At 39.1% G+C, this 17529-nt stretch overlaps 1 protein-coding gene across 12 annotated transcripts in view; it reads left to right on the plus strand.

Moving 5' to 3' along the window:
• Positions 1-17529, plus strand: part of LOC133521606 (E3 ubiquitin-protein ligase HECW2) — a 143372-nt gene that overhangs the window by 59644 nt on the left and 66199 nt on the right. For 10 of the 12 annotated variants that reach the window (XM_061856658.1, XM_061856661.1, XM_061856659.1 and 7 more), the window contains 3 exons: positions 1125-1166; positions 2236-2325; positions 3356-3516. In XM_061856658.1, the coding sequence (XP_061712642.1) occupies positions 1125-1166; positions 2236-2325; positions 3356-3516 (293 nt within the window). The remainder of the gene's footprint in view (positions 1-1124; positions 1167-2235; positions 2326-3355; positions 3517-17529) is intronic. The other 2 variants (XM_061856667.1, XM_061856668.1) reach the window with 1 other exon arrangement.

Below are 17529 nucleotides of genomic sequence, written 5' to 3' on the forward strand. Positions count from 1 at the left end.
ATGGTCGTATTTAGTAGACCCTTTAATATAATCTTGCATTTGCTTTTTTACTATAAAAAAGTTAATTCTATACAGGACCATATTTTTGTCAAATCGTCATGGAAATTTCTAAACTTCAATTACTCCAACAAACACAATCTCGAATTACTTGTCATGAAATTGTAATGTCTGATAGGTACCAACACCGTAAGACATACGTTTATTGAAATATTAAAACCAAAGATACATCATTTGTGCCCAAATAAACATTATAACATAAAACCATATTACAATACAGTAAACGATTATAAGTACTAACAAATGCTTATGAGTTCGAATGATTAGCCCTTATTTCGAACACTTAACCCTTAGTTAAACTTCAGAAATCAGGCAAAAAGTCGATTGAACCAGCCCTCAACGTATTTCACCATGGTTGCCTTTTATGATTAACGCAGTTAATCAACACCCTGCCGCGAAATATACTGCGTTATGAGTTATGACATTTTAAAATTAATATGCCCGAATTGCTTTACTTATGTGTATATCATGCTTACAAGTCACAGTTATCTTTTAAAAGTCTGATTGGAAATATCTAATCCATCAGATTCAATTTTCGATTCAGTTATACATGTGTTGGTGCCTGAAACTGCCTGGGCACCGTTTCACGAAAGTTTGTGATTCGTAACTTTAGGAGACTTTTTGAAAAAGGGCTTTCGCTGTGTCGTTTTTGACACTAATAGTAGTCTCGCAAGGCTGAGCCAACAAAAACCAAGTAATTCAAAGTCCTTAATTTTTAAATCTGACTGCAAATAAACGAAAAACGACCTATTACGCAAAATATATCCTGGTCACGGCACCAAATTGTGATAACAACGTATAGTTCCATAGTTTTGTGCTTCAGATATATGGGAGATGATGCATTTCATTGTAGTCATTATTTAGGTTTGTTTATTTTACAAGCTCTCGTTAAACGGCGACCAGGCAGTAATAACGTTGTAAATAAAGGAAACTTTATACTTTTTGGATAACAAATGATTAAGAATGAGAAAATATGAGTTTGATGGACATATAGTTAAAAATGTCATAAAGCAGTATATTAGTTGTCGCAAATGTCATGTGAATTCAACGGCTAATTCTCTTTAAAGATTGACATGAAATACCTTTGCTTCGGAATCGGGCCCACTCCGGTACGTTGTTGTTGGAATTCCACCCTTATTCCTAGCTCGCTACGTGTCATCTGTCGTTTCCTTCTGACATGCTGTGCACGTTTGTTGACTCGATGCGACTGTCATTCGGTTTCTTTTTTTTTCAGTTTTTTTCTTTGCATGTGTTCGGTTTGATTTATTTTGTTTTTAGCGTTTTGGTTTGTTTTCGTGAATTTTGTTTTCAGCTACATTTTTATTTTTGAAAAACTCAGTGTATTTAATGATGTGTAAAATGAACAGCATGCAATACTAGTACGTATGTACATTTTCATTGTGCCTGAATAAGCTCGGCCGCTATAAACTCTACTTTTTTATGTGTTTTTATTTTATCTAGATGAATAATTTAAATGTACATCAAAAGTTGCCGGTCAATATTGACTTTTATTAAAGCTAGAAATTATATATATTTAGGTAGACATTTAATTGACTTTGCGAAAACGCAAGTTGCATTTTTCGCATAGTGATATTTCTACCTATGTAACAAAGTAGTGCAACTTTTTTAAATATTTTTTTTTCTTAACCCTTGGAGCACTACACAATACACCCACTTTTAATCACAGACTCATATAAATAATAATTAATTCATTGGCGTCCAATGGTTTCGAAAATTGTTTTCCTTATGGTTTATCATATTTTTTCTACTTAGGCATCTATAGAATTCTATTTGATGTTTTCTTAATGTACAGCCCAAGGCAAAACTGGCAAAAGTATGTTAATAATTGTTCTAATGACCAATGTTATGTTTTGCCTAAGCTGGAAGTTTTTATTTAGAGATTAATGTATCGTCGAGTTCACAAAAATATTTACAAGCCAATGTTCCAAAAATATATTTACACGACCTTATTGCCAGTATCTTAGAGACGTGTAAATATATTTTTGGAATATTGGTTTGTAAAAATTTTGGTGATTTTGAGTAATGCATTATTTGAAACTAGTGCCGTAGCACTAATGTTTGTTTATGTCTATACTTTTAGCCTAGGGGCTGGTTGTAGAATATGAATGAATTCTGAGTATGTACGGTACGGCGTGTTAACTGGTTGCGTGTGTGCAGGCCCCGACGCCGCCGCCGCGGCCGCCGCTGTCGGCTGGAGACGCGCACGCGCGCACCATGCAGGAGATACCCGTCGCGTACAATGACAAGGTAACGTTTTATGAAATATCTTTCATACCTGGCTCAAGATCCGTTCAAGAGATTCCCTTGTAGAGACATAAAACTAGCTTTGCGGCATCAGAGAGCCGGCAGTGGAACCAACGCCGCATTTACTCACTTGACTCACTTTGGCCTGAACTCTACCTTGTTGAAGTTTTGCCACAACTCTTATACCATTACATTAACTAACCGTTTGTAAACCTTGTTGCGACGAGGTAAGGTGTATAGTTGGTCAGTTATAGTGTATTTTTCCATAACCTCAAACTGATTTGATTCGATTCTCACAAAAACTCGGTTTACCAAGTCAGATTTGAGTGGAATTAAAAATCAGAAAGACATGTATTCAATGGTAATTGCGTAATGAGATAAATTATTTTTCACGGTACTTATAAAAAAAAAAAAAAACAGAATATTGTTTCAACTGCTGTCAATGAAGTCCCTGTTGACGAGTAGGTATTTACACTATTTTTCATCACACTTGCTCGAAAAAGATCTTATTTCATGCAGGTGAGCTGAAGGACAAAGGCCTATTTTGTTCCCGCGGGAGTTATGGATTGTGAATGTCACTTATTCATACAAACCAAGTAGCATAAATAAGTTTTACTTTTAAAATACTGACGTGTATAATTTAATATTTTAGTTTATGTTTAAAATTATTTAATTTGATTAATTTAACAGCCGATTAAAATATTTTTACATAATTTTCAATCGTGGCTGAATGCCGAATAGGTATATGTCACCGTATTTAAGAATTATTGCGCTTAAAATTTAGTTCTTTCTTCGCAAGTGTGATGAAAAACATTGTGTGTAACTCCGGGGGTAACAATATTGCAAACTCTGGTCTTTAATTCCTTAATTACCACCCTCGTATCCAAAATTTCACTTACCCCTTTCACCGTAATAAATTCTGTCTTTTTTCTGGTTAAAGACATTTATTTACTCAAAAGAAATTTACATTTCACTTAATGAGTAGGTAGTTTACAATATTAGACACAATAAATAGTTAAGTTTTTTTACTCAGGTGGTAGCTTTTCTCCGCCAACCGAACATCATGTCGATCCTTCGAGAACGTTGCGGGGGCTCCGGCAGCGCTCCAAGAGACAAGGTCAACGCGGTCCGAGTGGAAGGAGTCCCGGCGCTGAACAGATACCAGAACGACGTTCAGCTGACCTGCATGCTAAGGTGAGTGCTATTTGTAGGTTAGCAAGGATTAATTTCGCGTGGCCGTTAGGTAAAGTTATCCGTACTATTATACTGCTATCCTTCCGATGATACTGGCGGTCAATGGCAGTATGCGCGCGGAAAATTCTTCGTGTTTAACATCCTTACTTTACCAGTCGATTTGAATTATACATATCCAATGCGGGTGAAGTTTCACCAATAATTTGCAATTAACTACATCTTGCGCAGCTGAAAATCGTACACCAAATTTTTCCGATGTCAAAATCCCCCGCGAGACGTATGATGTAAAAGCGTTACGCCTAGACGGATTATATAAATCTATCGACAGCCTGATACCTCATTGCACAAATAAATTATAGGTCTTAACCTTATAAAGCCCATTCACCAATTACATCGGTGTCGCAACCAAGTGCTCTCGGTTCTATCACGTGATTTCCCCATAATGTCATTATTTCCCTATTATCCTTTATTAAGGACACGTATATAACCAACTTAATTTCAATCCTAGCTTTTTTAAAATAAGGTTGATATTACAACGTATATGCGATCACAATTCTCCAATAAAATACCTTGTCATTAGCTCATTTGTTCCAACTATTAATTTGGTTCCATACTGTTCGGTTTACTGTTAGTTCTCATGTTCTGATTCACTTTATGATAGACTGTTTAAGTATACCAAAAATACCACATCTACTGATAGGTACCTGTCGCTATAATCAACTTTAGAGACGTATAATTTAAGTTGATTATTGTTTAACGCGTTTCGGGGCTTATGATGTCTCGGAATAAAGGAGCCCGTATATTTGTTATGTCGTTGTAAATTAAGCAAACCGAACATTAACATAATTTTGGCAAATTCGTATAAATTATACAGGAGGCACGGTTCAGTAATGAGGTATTATTTTTGCGGTATAATTTCGTATTGTTGGTATACTTTCTATATGTAAACCCACTTTTTCTCACTGATACAGTCGTATACATTTACTTTATCTGTTATTTCACCGTCAGTGTTTTATTTAAGTCTGAAATGAATGTTTTCCATAGTCCGTTGAGGAGTAAACAAACAAGATTATCCTAAATAAACAGAATAGTCGAGGAAAATTTAATTATGCTTAACCACAACGTCCACCACCTGTGGTCATCCCGAGATTGCATGTTGTTTTTGCGTGTTCCTTGAATTAACAGAATAATAATAATTCACAGAAATAACGTGAAAGTTATTACATTGTTTACAATTAATTTAACTAGGACTTTCACGGGAAGAGAGTTTTAAACCAACAAATATGTACAGTTGAGGAAATTGATTCTTTAGCAGTTAACGTGTCACGTTACAATGGACAGCTCTTACCATAAGTATGTACATCCAAATTTACTTGAACCGCAAGTTGCTAAAGAATCAATTTCCGCGACCGTACATAACTTCTCATTGGTGCATGACCAATAATTTGAAATTCCTCGTCAACAGAGTTCAATTTGAATTCAATTTCATAACAAATTTTGATTTAAATTTTTTGTATGCAGGTACAGTCCTGGACTTAAATTGTTGAAACAATTAGGGTTCAAGCTAATTTGGTTGTCAATACTAACGGTATAAAATGTCCAATGTAAATTAAACCCTATATGGCTCAACAATTAAAGTCCGTAACTGTACGTCACGTCTTAAAACATCGACAAGATCGAAGTGCCAAAAATATGTATACACGACCTTATGGCCCATATATTAGAGTAGTGTATACATATTTGTGGCACTTTGTCCGTATCGATATTTTCAGACGTGACCGAACCTATTTACCGACTTATACTAAAGGTCTTTAACATGGCCATAACATAATGCCGCCAACAAAAAAGCTTGTATTTTCGTAAGTATTTAAATGACCAAAAACACCTTTGTTATACTATGGTGTATGAAACCGGTCATTGGAAGTGAACGCGAAAACATTGCTCCCATTATCTGACATAATAGTTCCGTAATAGATCACGCGCGGCGCTGCGGTCGCCAGCGTACGCGCCGGCCTCGGTACAGATTCTGTGCGTATAAACATAAATTACTACTTGTTTATGTTTACAAAGTACTTCATTTTATAAATTACTGGCCTCTGAACGCTATAAACTAGTTTGACAAATTTTACGTAAATAGCCACCTTTGCTGTAAGTATATTAATTAGTAATATATTAATGTTATTCACCCCACTAAAACAGTTTAAATGTGATCTTATATATCTAATTATTATTATTTAAATGTATACTATCCCAATGGATATTTTGAGCGCTTATCATGTGGCGCAAGTACCCTTTAGGCCTAAAAGGCCTGCCTACATGGTTTGGCGGATATATATGATTCTACCTTATATTATATACTATAGTTCATGTCATACACGATGACGCGCAGATTTATCGAATTTAACTTTTAATGTCATAATAATACGAGTCCAGGCACGCTTCTTCATGAATAACACGATCTATTACATAAAAAAAAAAAACAAAAAAATGCGATATCCAAGCAAATCCGCAGGTAGATACTAGTTCGCTATAATAATATCTCATTACGAGCAGCCACAGAGTTGGAAGCAAATTATATGTTTTCACTTTATGAAATGGCGTGCCATTCATTTGCTGGTTGTGTTTGTACGTCTGTGGTCACCTAGTTAATATACTCGTAGATACACTCTCAGTATACTTAGTTCACTTAATTTCTGTAAAAGATTGGAAGCTCTAGTTCAATTTCAAGTAATTTTATATCAGTATAGTTCAAAACCTAGACTAGATTAGATATAGTGTAATCAAAAGGAAAACGGTATGAAAAATTATCGTAACTACTTTGCCTTGAGGTTGACTGTAGAGAGTCTGAACTTATTGTAAGGTTTTTGTTTTGTGCAATAAAGGTTAAATAAATAAATAACGGCCTCAGCCCAATTGGTCGTTCCAAATTTATGGAGGATTACAATTTACATTAATTACTCTACATTTCATTTCGAATACGTGGAAGTAAAATACATAAATTATTATTATTATGAGCCCATATTGTCCCACTGCTGGGCAAAGGCTCCCTCTTATTCTTCCACGTGTCCCTATCCTCGGAAGTCCCCCACCAGTCTCTGTCAAAGGCATCAAGTTCGTCTTGCCATCTCCGACGAGGTCTACCGTGACGCCTTACAACCTGTGGGACCCAACAGGTGGCTGTTTTGGCCCACAGGTCATCCGGCATACGGCAGACGTGCCCTGCCCAGTCCCATTTGAGCTTAGTCGTATTATTATTTAAATAAGTTTTTCTTCTTCTTCGTACTAAAGGTAAAATAATCTTGTAACAGTTGGTCTTATCAATAAAAAGCGATCTAATCAAAATATTGCAACCACTCATAGTCTTATATACGTAAGGGCTATTGTTGACCAACAACCAGCAGTAGGTATATGTATGATAAATTAATAATATATAATGAAAAGTTCATCACACAAGCACACACACACACACACACACACACACACACACACACACACACACACACACACACACACACACACCCACACACACACACACATTACTGATATTGTATACGTATATACTTAATTAAGCAAAATGATTATCCAATTTTTAGATTTGTGTACCAACTAACCTTTGCTGCATTTCTAAAAATAGAGGTGGTTCCCTGATCCCTATAAGACAGGTTTACCTAGTTTAGGGCTCAGGACACTATTCCTAGGCTTTCCAACAACAATAGAATGCTTCTAAAAATGTAATACTTTTCTACTGTGTAATAAGCTGCAATTTTGATACCTAAATAAATCATTTTTCATTTTTCATTTTCATTATGTGCATTAAAAAAAAACTTCAGTAGTACTCCTTGACTTTCAATTAACAATTTAGGTAAAAATATCGTTATTTATGGAATGTGGAGTTAATTATCAGAATGAAAACTGTACAATAAATCCATTTAAAACCAAAATTTTAATTGCTTATCGTAAAAAAAGAGAAAAAAACGTACTTGGAAAATACAGTGCGCTCTAGAGCAGAAACTTATCGCACTTTACATGTATCTGCACACTTTTTAGAACAACGACCCAGTTTCGGAACATGAGAAATCAAAAGTTTGTTTACAATACGTATGGTACTACTTTCCCGCAAGGCACTTTCCGTGCATATGGCGAAACTTTAGAGTAATATGTACTGTAAAACGTTGTACGATAGTTAGTTAGTTAGTTAGTGCTTCTGGGCATTTTCCGCAACTCGACAACCATTGTGCCTATTTTGCGTGAAACGAGGTAGCGCTACTCTAACCACCCCAGCTCCTCCACGAAGCCTAGCAAAGTTTTCAGGCTGCTAATTGCCTCTCCTAGTGTGCACGGATTCCCTAGGTATTTGTTCCTGTATACTTCTACCTGTTTGCAGTCTAGGAGAATATGTTTTGTTGTTTCTTCTTCTTCCATGCACGCTCTGCACATGGGGCTGTCTGTTTTACCCATATTGTGTAGGTGTTTGTTAAGTGTGTTATGTCCTGTAATTAATCCTACTATTTTTTTACGTAGTTGGTGTCGAGGTGTTTTCAGTAGTATTTTGGTGAGTTTGTGGTTCAGTTCCGGTAGAAAATCCTTGGTCTGCCTGCATGTGTCCATTTCATTCCAGTATTTATTGTGCAGTTGTCTGTGATGTAGGTCTAGCTGGTTGTGTATATAGGATATTGGTAGGGGTATGATGGGCTCGGGTCCATATGCCGTCGTTTCTGAGCCTTTCCTGGCCAGTTCGTCCGCTGCATCGTTTCCTCTTGATCCACTATGCCCCTTTATCCATTGAATTGTTACTTTGTTGCCTTCTTTGCTCACTTCCGTGAGGCTTCGATGACATTCGAGTATGAGCTCTGAGTTAATTTTGTCGCTGCATAGCGCTTGTAGTACTGATTTACTGTCTGACAGTATTAGTATATTTTCGTGTTTCACCTGTCGTCTTGTTATAGCATTGCAAGCTTCTATTATTCCCACACATTCAGCTTGGAATACCGTGTTATGTTCTCCCAGGGGTTTTGAGATGTGTATGTTCAGGTCTTCCGAGAAGACACCACATCCTGTCCCTTCAAGTGTTTTTGAGCCGTCTGTGAATATTCTTAGGTTTGTTTGGTCTAGTCCTTCTTTAGGATCCTCTGTTAATGATATGGCGTATTCTTTCCAGAAGATCATAGTTTTTGGTGTTTTGTCGATGGGCGCCGCCAGCATGGGTAGTTTTGAGATCATATTTTCATAGATCTTCTTGTGCGATGAGCTGAAGGATGTCCATAGGTTTAGCTTTTTCAACCGAAGAGCCGTGGCAGCCGCTTCTTTTTGTACATATATGTGTAATGGTAGGAGTCCTAGCATTATTTCTAGCGCCGCAGTCGGAGTAGTTCTCATACAGCCCGTCGCAGCCACACATGCTAGTCTTTGTGTTTTATTTAGTTTGTCTATTACCGTGGTTAGCTGGGTGCGGGGCCACCATACGACCGAGCCATAGCTGATCATTGGCATTATTACCATTTTGTATAGCCACAGTATGATGTGAGGAGCAAGTCCCCATCTCTTGCCCACCATCCTCCGGCATTGCCAAAAGGCTACTGTTGCTTTGTTTAGTTTATTGTCCAGGTGTTTGTTCCAGTTCAGTCTATCATCCAGGATTATGCCTAGGTATTTTACATCCTTTGAAAGTGTCAATCTTGTGCCAAAAAGGGTTGGCAGTTCGTATGTACCCAGTTTTCGTTTGTGTGTGAAGAGAATTGTGTCGGTCTTTTTTGGGTTTACCGATAGGTCATTCTCCTTGCACCATTTCTCTACTATTTTCAGTGCTGTCTGTGTGAGATCACACAGTGTGTTTATTACTAGGCCGCTGATTAGTATTACTAAGTCATCTGCGTACCCTATAGTCATAAAATGTTCGTTGTTTAATTTTGTTATCAATTCGTTCACCACCAGGTTCCATAGCAGTGGTGAGAGTACTCCTCCCTGGGGGCATCCTCTCATGACTAGTGCTTGATGAGTTTGGTTTTCGGATAGTCTTATTATTCTCTGTCTTAACATATTCATTATCCATTCGGTTACGAGTGGATTGGTTCTATGTCTTTGTAATGCTTGCTGAATGCTGCTAAAGTTTGTCTTGTCAAAGGCTCCTTCTATGTCGATGAAGGTGCCTAGGCATGAATTCTTCCTTGCTAGCGCATTCTCTATGTTGCTTACTACAGCGTGGAGAGCTGAGTCAGTTGATTTCCCTTGACTGTAGGCGTGTTGGTTTGGATGGATTTCTATGTTTTTTAGGGCCGTGTCCTTCAGTTCTCTGTCACATAGTCTTTCTAGTGTTTTTAGCATGAAGGATGTAAGGCTGATTGGTCTGAAAGACTTGGGGTCCGAGTAATCGGTTTTGCCTGGCTTTGGGAGGAAAATCACTTTCACTTCCCTCCATTTATGTGGTATATATCTAAAGGCTATACAGCTGCACAGTAGATTGGATAGGTGTTTGATTAATGTATGTCCACCCCATTTTAGTAGGGCTGGGTAAATTCCGTCTGTTCCCGGCGATTTAAAGTTATCAAAACTATTTACCGCCCAGGTCGTTTTGTTATATTCTGTTATACATTCTGCTGTTCTCCATTCGCTTTCAGTTGGATTATAGTTCATTGTATCCTGTTCTGGGTCTTGCTCATTTACTACTTTGCATCCTGGGAAGTGAGTCTCCACCAGTAGCCTTTCTGTCTCAGCTGGGCTGCTAGTGGTACTATTATCTGGTCTCCTCAGGGTGCCCAGTAGTTGTCTTGGTTGGTCTGCAAGGATTTTCCTTGTTCTGTTTGCTTGAGTTACTGTGGATATGTTGTCGCAGAAGTTTCTCCATGTGGCTGATTTTCTGTATCTTAGTCTTTTCTTGTAGTCTGTTTTAGCTGTTTTGTACCTGTCCCAGTCCTCTTCAGCTCTTGTGTTCATTGCTCTGTTAAGTAACCTTCTCATTTTTGTTCTCATTCGTTCCAACTCCGGTCCCCACCAGCTGTTATTGTTATTGTTATTGCCTTTTCCTCCAGCTGATGGAGTCGATAGCGGACATGTGTTTTCGTAGCTTTCAGTTATGTTTTTAATAATTAAGTTTACCTGTTCCTCCAATTCCCTTGTGTTGCTAGGTCTGTTAGTGTGTGTGTTATTGTGTAGTTTACCTTCCAGAAGTTCCTTGTACGCCGCTATGTCCGTGCGTCTCGGGTTTCTTCTAGGTGTGGGTGTTTGGATGTCAGCTGTCAGGTCATACCGAATCCATCTGTGGTCGGAGCAGGATAGCTCGTCCGACACGTGCCAGTTGGATATGTGTTGAGCTGCCAGTCCTGTGCTTAGAGTAATGTCAATTATAGTATTACACCTACGAGTGACAAAAGTTGGTTTGGATCCTGTGTTTAATATATCTAGGTTAGTTGACATAAGGTATTCAACAATATCGTTACCTCTTTTGTTGTTGGTTTCCATTCCCCATAGGTTGTGATGGCCGTTGCAGTCTGCAGATATGACCAGCTCGAGCCTTTCTCGTTCGCAGTAGCGTATGAGGTTGTTCATCTCCACTGGAGGTGGTTCGTCCTCCGCCGCCATGTAGGTGGACGCCAGGACTATCTCCGGTAGACTTGAGTTTTGTGTTCTGAGGAGTTTTATGGCACACACGTCTCTGGAACAGAATTGAGTTAGTGGTTGTGCCATTATGTTACGAGATATGTATATGCAAGATCTTGGTTTGAAATGTGTATTGTAAAATAAATTACCTCCGGTATTACCAAGGCCGTTTATGCGTGTGTTCCTGATCCACGGCTCTTGAATCAGGGCTATGGATGTTGGGTTAACCTCCAGCCATCTTCGAAGTTGAGCCGTTGCAGATTCGCTGTGCTGGAGGTTAACCTGGAGGACCTTACAGTGGGAAGGCGCCATCTGGGGATATCCCTTCCGCTGCCTTTCCCTTTAGGTCCAGGAGACTGATCCCCTTTGGTAGACCATCCTCGTCCTCAGAGTCCAGCAAAATGCCTTCCTCGATGTCTGAGGTGTGTGGTTCCGCGCAGTCGGTGTCCATTGCAGAGGGGGTGTTCTTTTCAGGCGCGTGCTCTGCAGATTTGTTCTCCCCTCCGTCAGTGTTCGCCTCTGTTGCGTTTTTCTCCGGTGGAGAATCTCTGAAGCGTCCTCCGCCGTGCTGGAAACGGATGTAGACTGTCCCACACAGGTAGTTCAGTCTTCTTCCCTTTTCCATCACAGCAGGAACAACGTCTTCAGGTATTCCCACCAGGAGTAGGGTACAGGCCCTTTTCTTCAGGGGGATCGCCTGGTGGAGTGTCCACTTCCTCACCATGGCCCACGGGTTCTGGAAGTTGAGGACCCTGCCTATTTTGGTGAGGTTGTCTTCCAGGGACGGGATCAGGATACCGCACCTAGTGTTCCGGACCATCTCGTCCTCCCTCTTTCCAACGAGCTGGTCTCCGTTCTGAAGGGTGGCCGACTCCAGCCACTTCATCAGCCACGCCTTGGTGTTCGCGTCCTGGCACCACAGTTGTACGATACACGAGCGAATAGATAATTCGCAACTCGTGTCGATTTAAAACACTCCCTTCGGCCGTGTTTTAATTTATCACTCCATATCAGCTCCATAGTATCACAGCCATACTAAAGAAGAGACGACTGAGGTGGCTTGGGCATGTGTATCGAATGGAACGGACTCGTTTGCCACGTCAAATCCTGCTAGGGGAGGTTGCAGACGCAAAAAGACTGGTCGGGCGGCCAATGCTGCTCTTCAAAGATTGCGTCAAGCGTGATATGGTTGCTTTTAATATCACATGTAACCAATGGCAAAAACTGGCCGAAGACCGACCCGTATGGCGTCGTGCTATTCACGATGGTCAAGCCAAACACGACGATGCCTGGTTTACCTCTTTAAGAGAGAAACGCATGAGGCGCCACGAGCAGGCCTCCAACCCTCGCCCACCTGGGCAAGCATACACCTGCCGCGTGTGTGGACGTGGGATCCTCTCTCGCATAGGGCTATACAGCCACGAACGCAAGTGTCGTTACCAGGATGCTGCTTAAAACATCTCACACAGATGAAAAGGCCTATTATTATTATCATTGTGAATTTCCTATTTTCTGCACTTGTATCGTAAATAACTATTTCAGGCAGTATTATTTTACAAATTATCGTCATGTTCATACTGGTATACCATTTCAATGATAGAGAGACCACCCATATCAAATACATAAAAAAAAATCCTGAAATTATTTAACACATTTTCTAGATTTGGCAAGTACGCATCAACAAGCTTAATTAAGAAGTGCCATTTCTTACAGTAAGTGTTAACTTACGTATATTATTATTGGTGGACGTTACAGGTACTGTAATTGATACTAATGACAGACAGGAATATGATAAGTCGGTTCTCAGGCTCCCGGCGTTTACCTTATTTTAGAACAAAACCTGCCTGTGGCAAGGATAAAATATACATTGCGAACTTTTTTAGGGTTCCTTCAGAGACTTGGCCTCAAATAATGAAGGAATATATGGCTGCAGTATATTTTACAGTAAAAAAGGTGCTACTTTACCGCACTAGTGCGAAAAGTAGCATATTACGTTACTGTGTCGAACATTTAAAGGGCCATATGTACTGTAAAACGTTGTACGATACATGTGCGAATAGGTAATTCGCAACTCGTGTCGAATTAAAATATTAAATATAAAAATATTATAGGACATTATCACACAAATTGACTAAGTCCCACAGTAAGCTAAATAAGGCTTGTGTTGCGGGTACTTAGACAACGATATATATAATATATAAATATTTTTTTTTATAAATACTTAAATACATAGAAAACACCAGGATTTGAACCCGGGACCATCGGCTTCATAGGCAGGGTCACTACCCACTAGACCAGATCGGTCGTCAAAATTATTACATAATTTATCGCCACTCGTTTCGAATTTCCTATTTTTCGCACTTGTATAGTAATGTACTATCACAGTACATATGGTGCTACTTAACCGCACTAGTGCGAAAATTAGCATATTACGTTACTATGTCGAACATTTAAAGGCCCATATGTACTGTAAAACGTTGTACGATACATGTGCGAATAGGGAATTCGCAACTCGTGTCGAATTTCCTATTTTTCGCACTTGTATCGTGATGTACTAATTATGATACGAATCAGATTTCTTTATTTCATGACAAATGACACTGTAATAACTTATTTTCACTTTGTTGACCCAAAAAAAATTTTTTTTTAAATAAATATATGTTATAGAATCTAAAATTTCGTATATTATATCAATGGCAGGTGTCGCTAATTCTGCTTGCGAATACTGCAGTATAAAAAATATATAAAAACTTGAATAGCCAAAATTATGTATTTCAAAAACAAACGTTTTTTGCAATATATAATTTTATCTCTCATAATTGAGTCTCATTCTTTTTTATATCTCTTCTTCTTCCTCGCGTTGTCCCGGCATTTTGCCACGGCTCATGGGAGCCTGGGGTCCGCTTGACAACTAATCCCAAGATTTGGCGTAGGCACTAATTTTTACGAAAGCGACTGCCATCTGCCCTTCTAACCCAGAGGGTAAACTAGGCCTTGTTGGGATTAGTCCGGTTTCCTCACGATGTTTCCTTCACCGAAAAGCGGCTGGTAAATATCAAATGATATTTCGTACATAAGTTCCGAAAAACTCATTGGTACGAGCCGGGGTTTGAACCCGCGACCTCCGGATTGCAAGTCGCACGCTCTTACCGCTAGGCCACCAGCGCTCTCATTCTTTTTTATATAATGTATCTTAAATCCACGTATAAAATATTCGAAGAAAGAGTCAATCGTTTGCCTACATAATTTGGCAAATAATAAATAAATACAGTTTTTTTCTTTTTTTTGTAAATTATATCTAATAATAATACAAATAAACGTGAGTAAGATTATTTGATTTTTCAGCCAGGGGCGATTTTACTATGGCATTCCGGCCAGGCCATTTGCATATGATGATCGTACAAACATAACATAATAAAATATAAAATCAATTAATCGTTTTTCCCAACAAGGAATATGTCAAACTATAAAAGGTTTAATTTATGTGCATGAAACATAAATTAATTATTCTGCTAGAGAATGGTTAAAGACATTCATTCCGCCTTTTTATGTTATTAGGTAAGTTCAATTAAGGTTTTAATAAATAAATTATAAGAAAAAACATGAATTATGGATTTTCTATGCATTTACGTATTTTACAGATATATGAATGTGAATGTATTATAATAAAAAATGAAATATAAACAAAAATCATGTATAACAATTTCACTTTTTTTATGCAGAACCCATTTTTGCCAGTCCAGTTTACTCTCCTGCCCTTGTACCGACCGTCGCGGTTTGTTCCACGGTTTAATAATTGCATATTAATTAATACTCCCGAAGCCCTCAACCTGTTTTGACGCTTTTCTAGTTTTTACCACCGCCTTGCCACACTGTATTGTAAAATACACCGTGTTTCTACGGCCTACAGTCTAAATTAAATTGGGTTGGAAAACGGCGATTTCTGGTTAGCAACCGAGTGAAGATGAACAGTTTAATTCGCGTTGAGGTGTGTTCGGGATGTAAGTGTTCTTGTTTTTATTTCTAAGCGAGTTTTGTGAAATGCTGTCTTATGTCTTGTAATAAGCAGTTTTTCTAATTTAATGGAGAGATGGTGATGTTCCCATGGGAGTCTCAAAGTATGATTGCTGGATTTGCCTTTGCTCGCAGTAAATTCTGAAATATTGTACTTACATTGATACAGTATCCTGCGGCCGTATCACTTTATTTTTACATTTATACATTTATCGTCTGTCGTCACCATGTCACGAAGTAAGTACGAAAGTGACAGGCATAGTGACAGGTGATAAAAACGGAATCATGCTCCCACCGCTGTATCATAAACACAGACTGCCAAAACACGACTTCCCTTTTTAAATCGATGTCTTAAACGCTCATAAAATTGTATTATAGTTTTATCGTTCTCAATAATATTATGATTTAGTATAACGGCAATAAGACCTGCCTTAACATATGGTGCCGAGTGCTGGGCGCTGAAAAAGGTGCACGAACAGAAGGTGCACCAACGAAATGAGGATGCTGAGATGGGCCGCGGGTGTAACTAGACTTGATAAAGTGCGTAATGAACACATCAGAGGAAATTTCAAAATAGCGCCCATCACTGAGAAACTCGCCGAACAGAGGCTGAGGTGGTATGGACATATTATGAGACGCGACAATGACCATGTCGTGAAAATGGCGCTGGCCCTCCAGGAGAACAAAAGAGGACCAGGGCGCCGGCCTTCTACCTGTGTCAAAGGATTTAGAACGAGCCCAATAAAATCCACAGACAACCCAGGACAGACGATCCTGGCGCATGAGAACGAGGAGAGCCGACCCCAAATAAGGAAAAAAAAGAAGTGTATTCAGCCGTCAAAGTGTCATATCATATTAGTCTACCCAAGTAAAGTGTTCGCGTATTCTGCACGCGCCTCGCATCGCCGACTACTTATTAATACTAAATATGACCGTCCGTTGCTGCAGATTTAAACGGCCCGTGCGTGGCAAAACAATCGACCGAGCCATTCACAAGAAGTTTACTATCCGACTGCTAACGTTTTGCTGCTAACATTTTCCATTTTGGAACCCCATGGTTGTCACGATCCGTTTCGGAGTTTTGGAGCATGTTTCAAAGACCCATGTTTCAATTGACCCCGGTATCTCCCTATTTGTCTGATAGTGTCTTTTGATATTTAATACTATGGAAGGTAGAGGTAAGGAATACAATCTCCATAGGCAGAACTGTTGCAAAAGTGTCCAGCTGTCAGCTATAAATAATAGTTCCAAATCTCTCCAGAGTAGCGCTAGAGTATCTAAGAACGTAGGCGTTATATATTGACGGAGTGAAGCGCGCTATGATTTGTTTTTTTTTTAATTAAGTATTCTAGGTATTGTAGCGAAGCCAAAAGAGCCAAACAAAAATCTCACAAAATCCGGCATCAAATGACATACTTATATTAATGTTACTATTAACACTATTTTTTTGAGAGACTGACCAGATGTAGCTCAAAACCGGGACGAATGGAAGAAGAGGGGGGAGGCCTTTGCCCAGCAGTGGGACACAATAAATAATAATAATATTTACTCCACTCACATTTATAACACAACTAAACGTAAAGATGTACCTCCGTACTTAAATTTTTCTTCATTCTGTCTATGCCTCACAATCACAAGTCATAATCACAACTATGCACAATCATAAACTTATTTTTCTACTCGTCGACTGTAATGGTTGAATTAAGATTTCGTATACCAAATTATAATTGCGTACTTTTTTATTATTATGTATTATATCACGATTGTATAAAATACTAATTATATACTGATGCGCATATAAGTATAGGTAAGGAGTTGGTAGACTTTGTGAATTGTTTAATCCTAAATGCCCTTTAAGGAAGCGCTTTCACGAAGAATGGAAAACCAACGGTAGTTCTCTTTAGGAAATAAGCATGTAGGTAAATGGTTTAAGCACGAGCCTTGGTTAGGTTATGCAGTATTTTCTTAGATGGTCTGTTTGAATGTCCAATGTTACCTCCACAATGTACCTATAGACCGCGGGCCCGGAACATCAGCCTCCCGGCCGATACTTTGTCGGATGATAGTTTAGATGCTATCATGCTACCGCTTGCCGTCGACAGGGTGTTCATCCTCACACCTTAGAACCTAAATGGTCGCGTACTGTGCGGATCAAGAGGAATTTCCTCCCGCGGACGCTCCGGCTGTGGAATGAGCTCCCTTCCGAGGTTTTCCCGAAGGTCTACAGTATGGGGTTCTTCAAAAAAGGAGTGTACAGGTTTTTAAAAGTTCAGCAACGCGTATGTAACACTGGAGTTGGCGTCCATAGGTTGGAGTGACTGCTTACCATCAGGCGGGCCGGGTATGCAGGCGGGCGAGCGGGTCAGGTATGCTTGTTTGCCACCGCCGTGGTATAAAAAAAATGAA

The sequence above is a fragment of the Cydia pomonella genome, chromosome 9 (assembly GCF_033807575.1).
Source record: "Cydia pomonella isolate Wapato2018A chromosome 9, ilCydPomo1, whole genome shotgun sequence".
Taxonomy (NCBI): domain Eukaryota; kingdom Metazoa; phylum Arthropoda; class Insecta; order Lepidoptera; family Tortricidae; genus Cydia; species Cydia pomonella.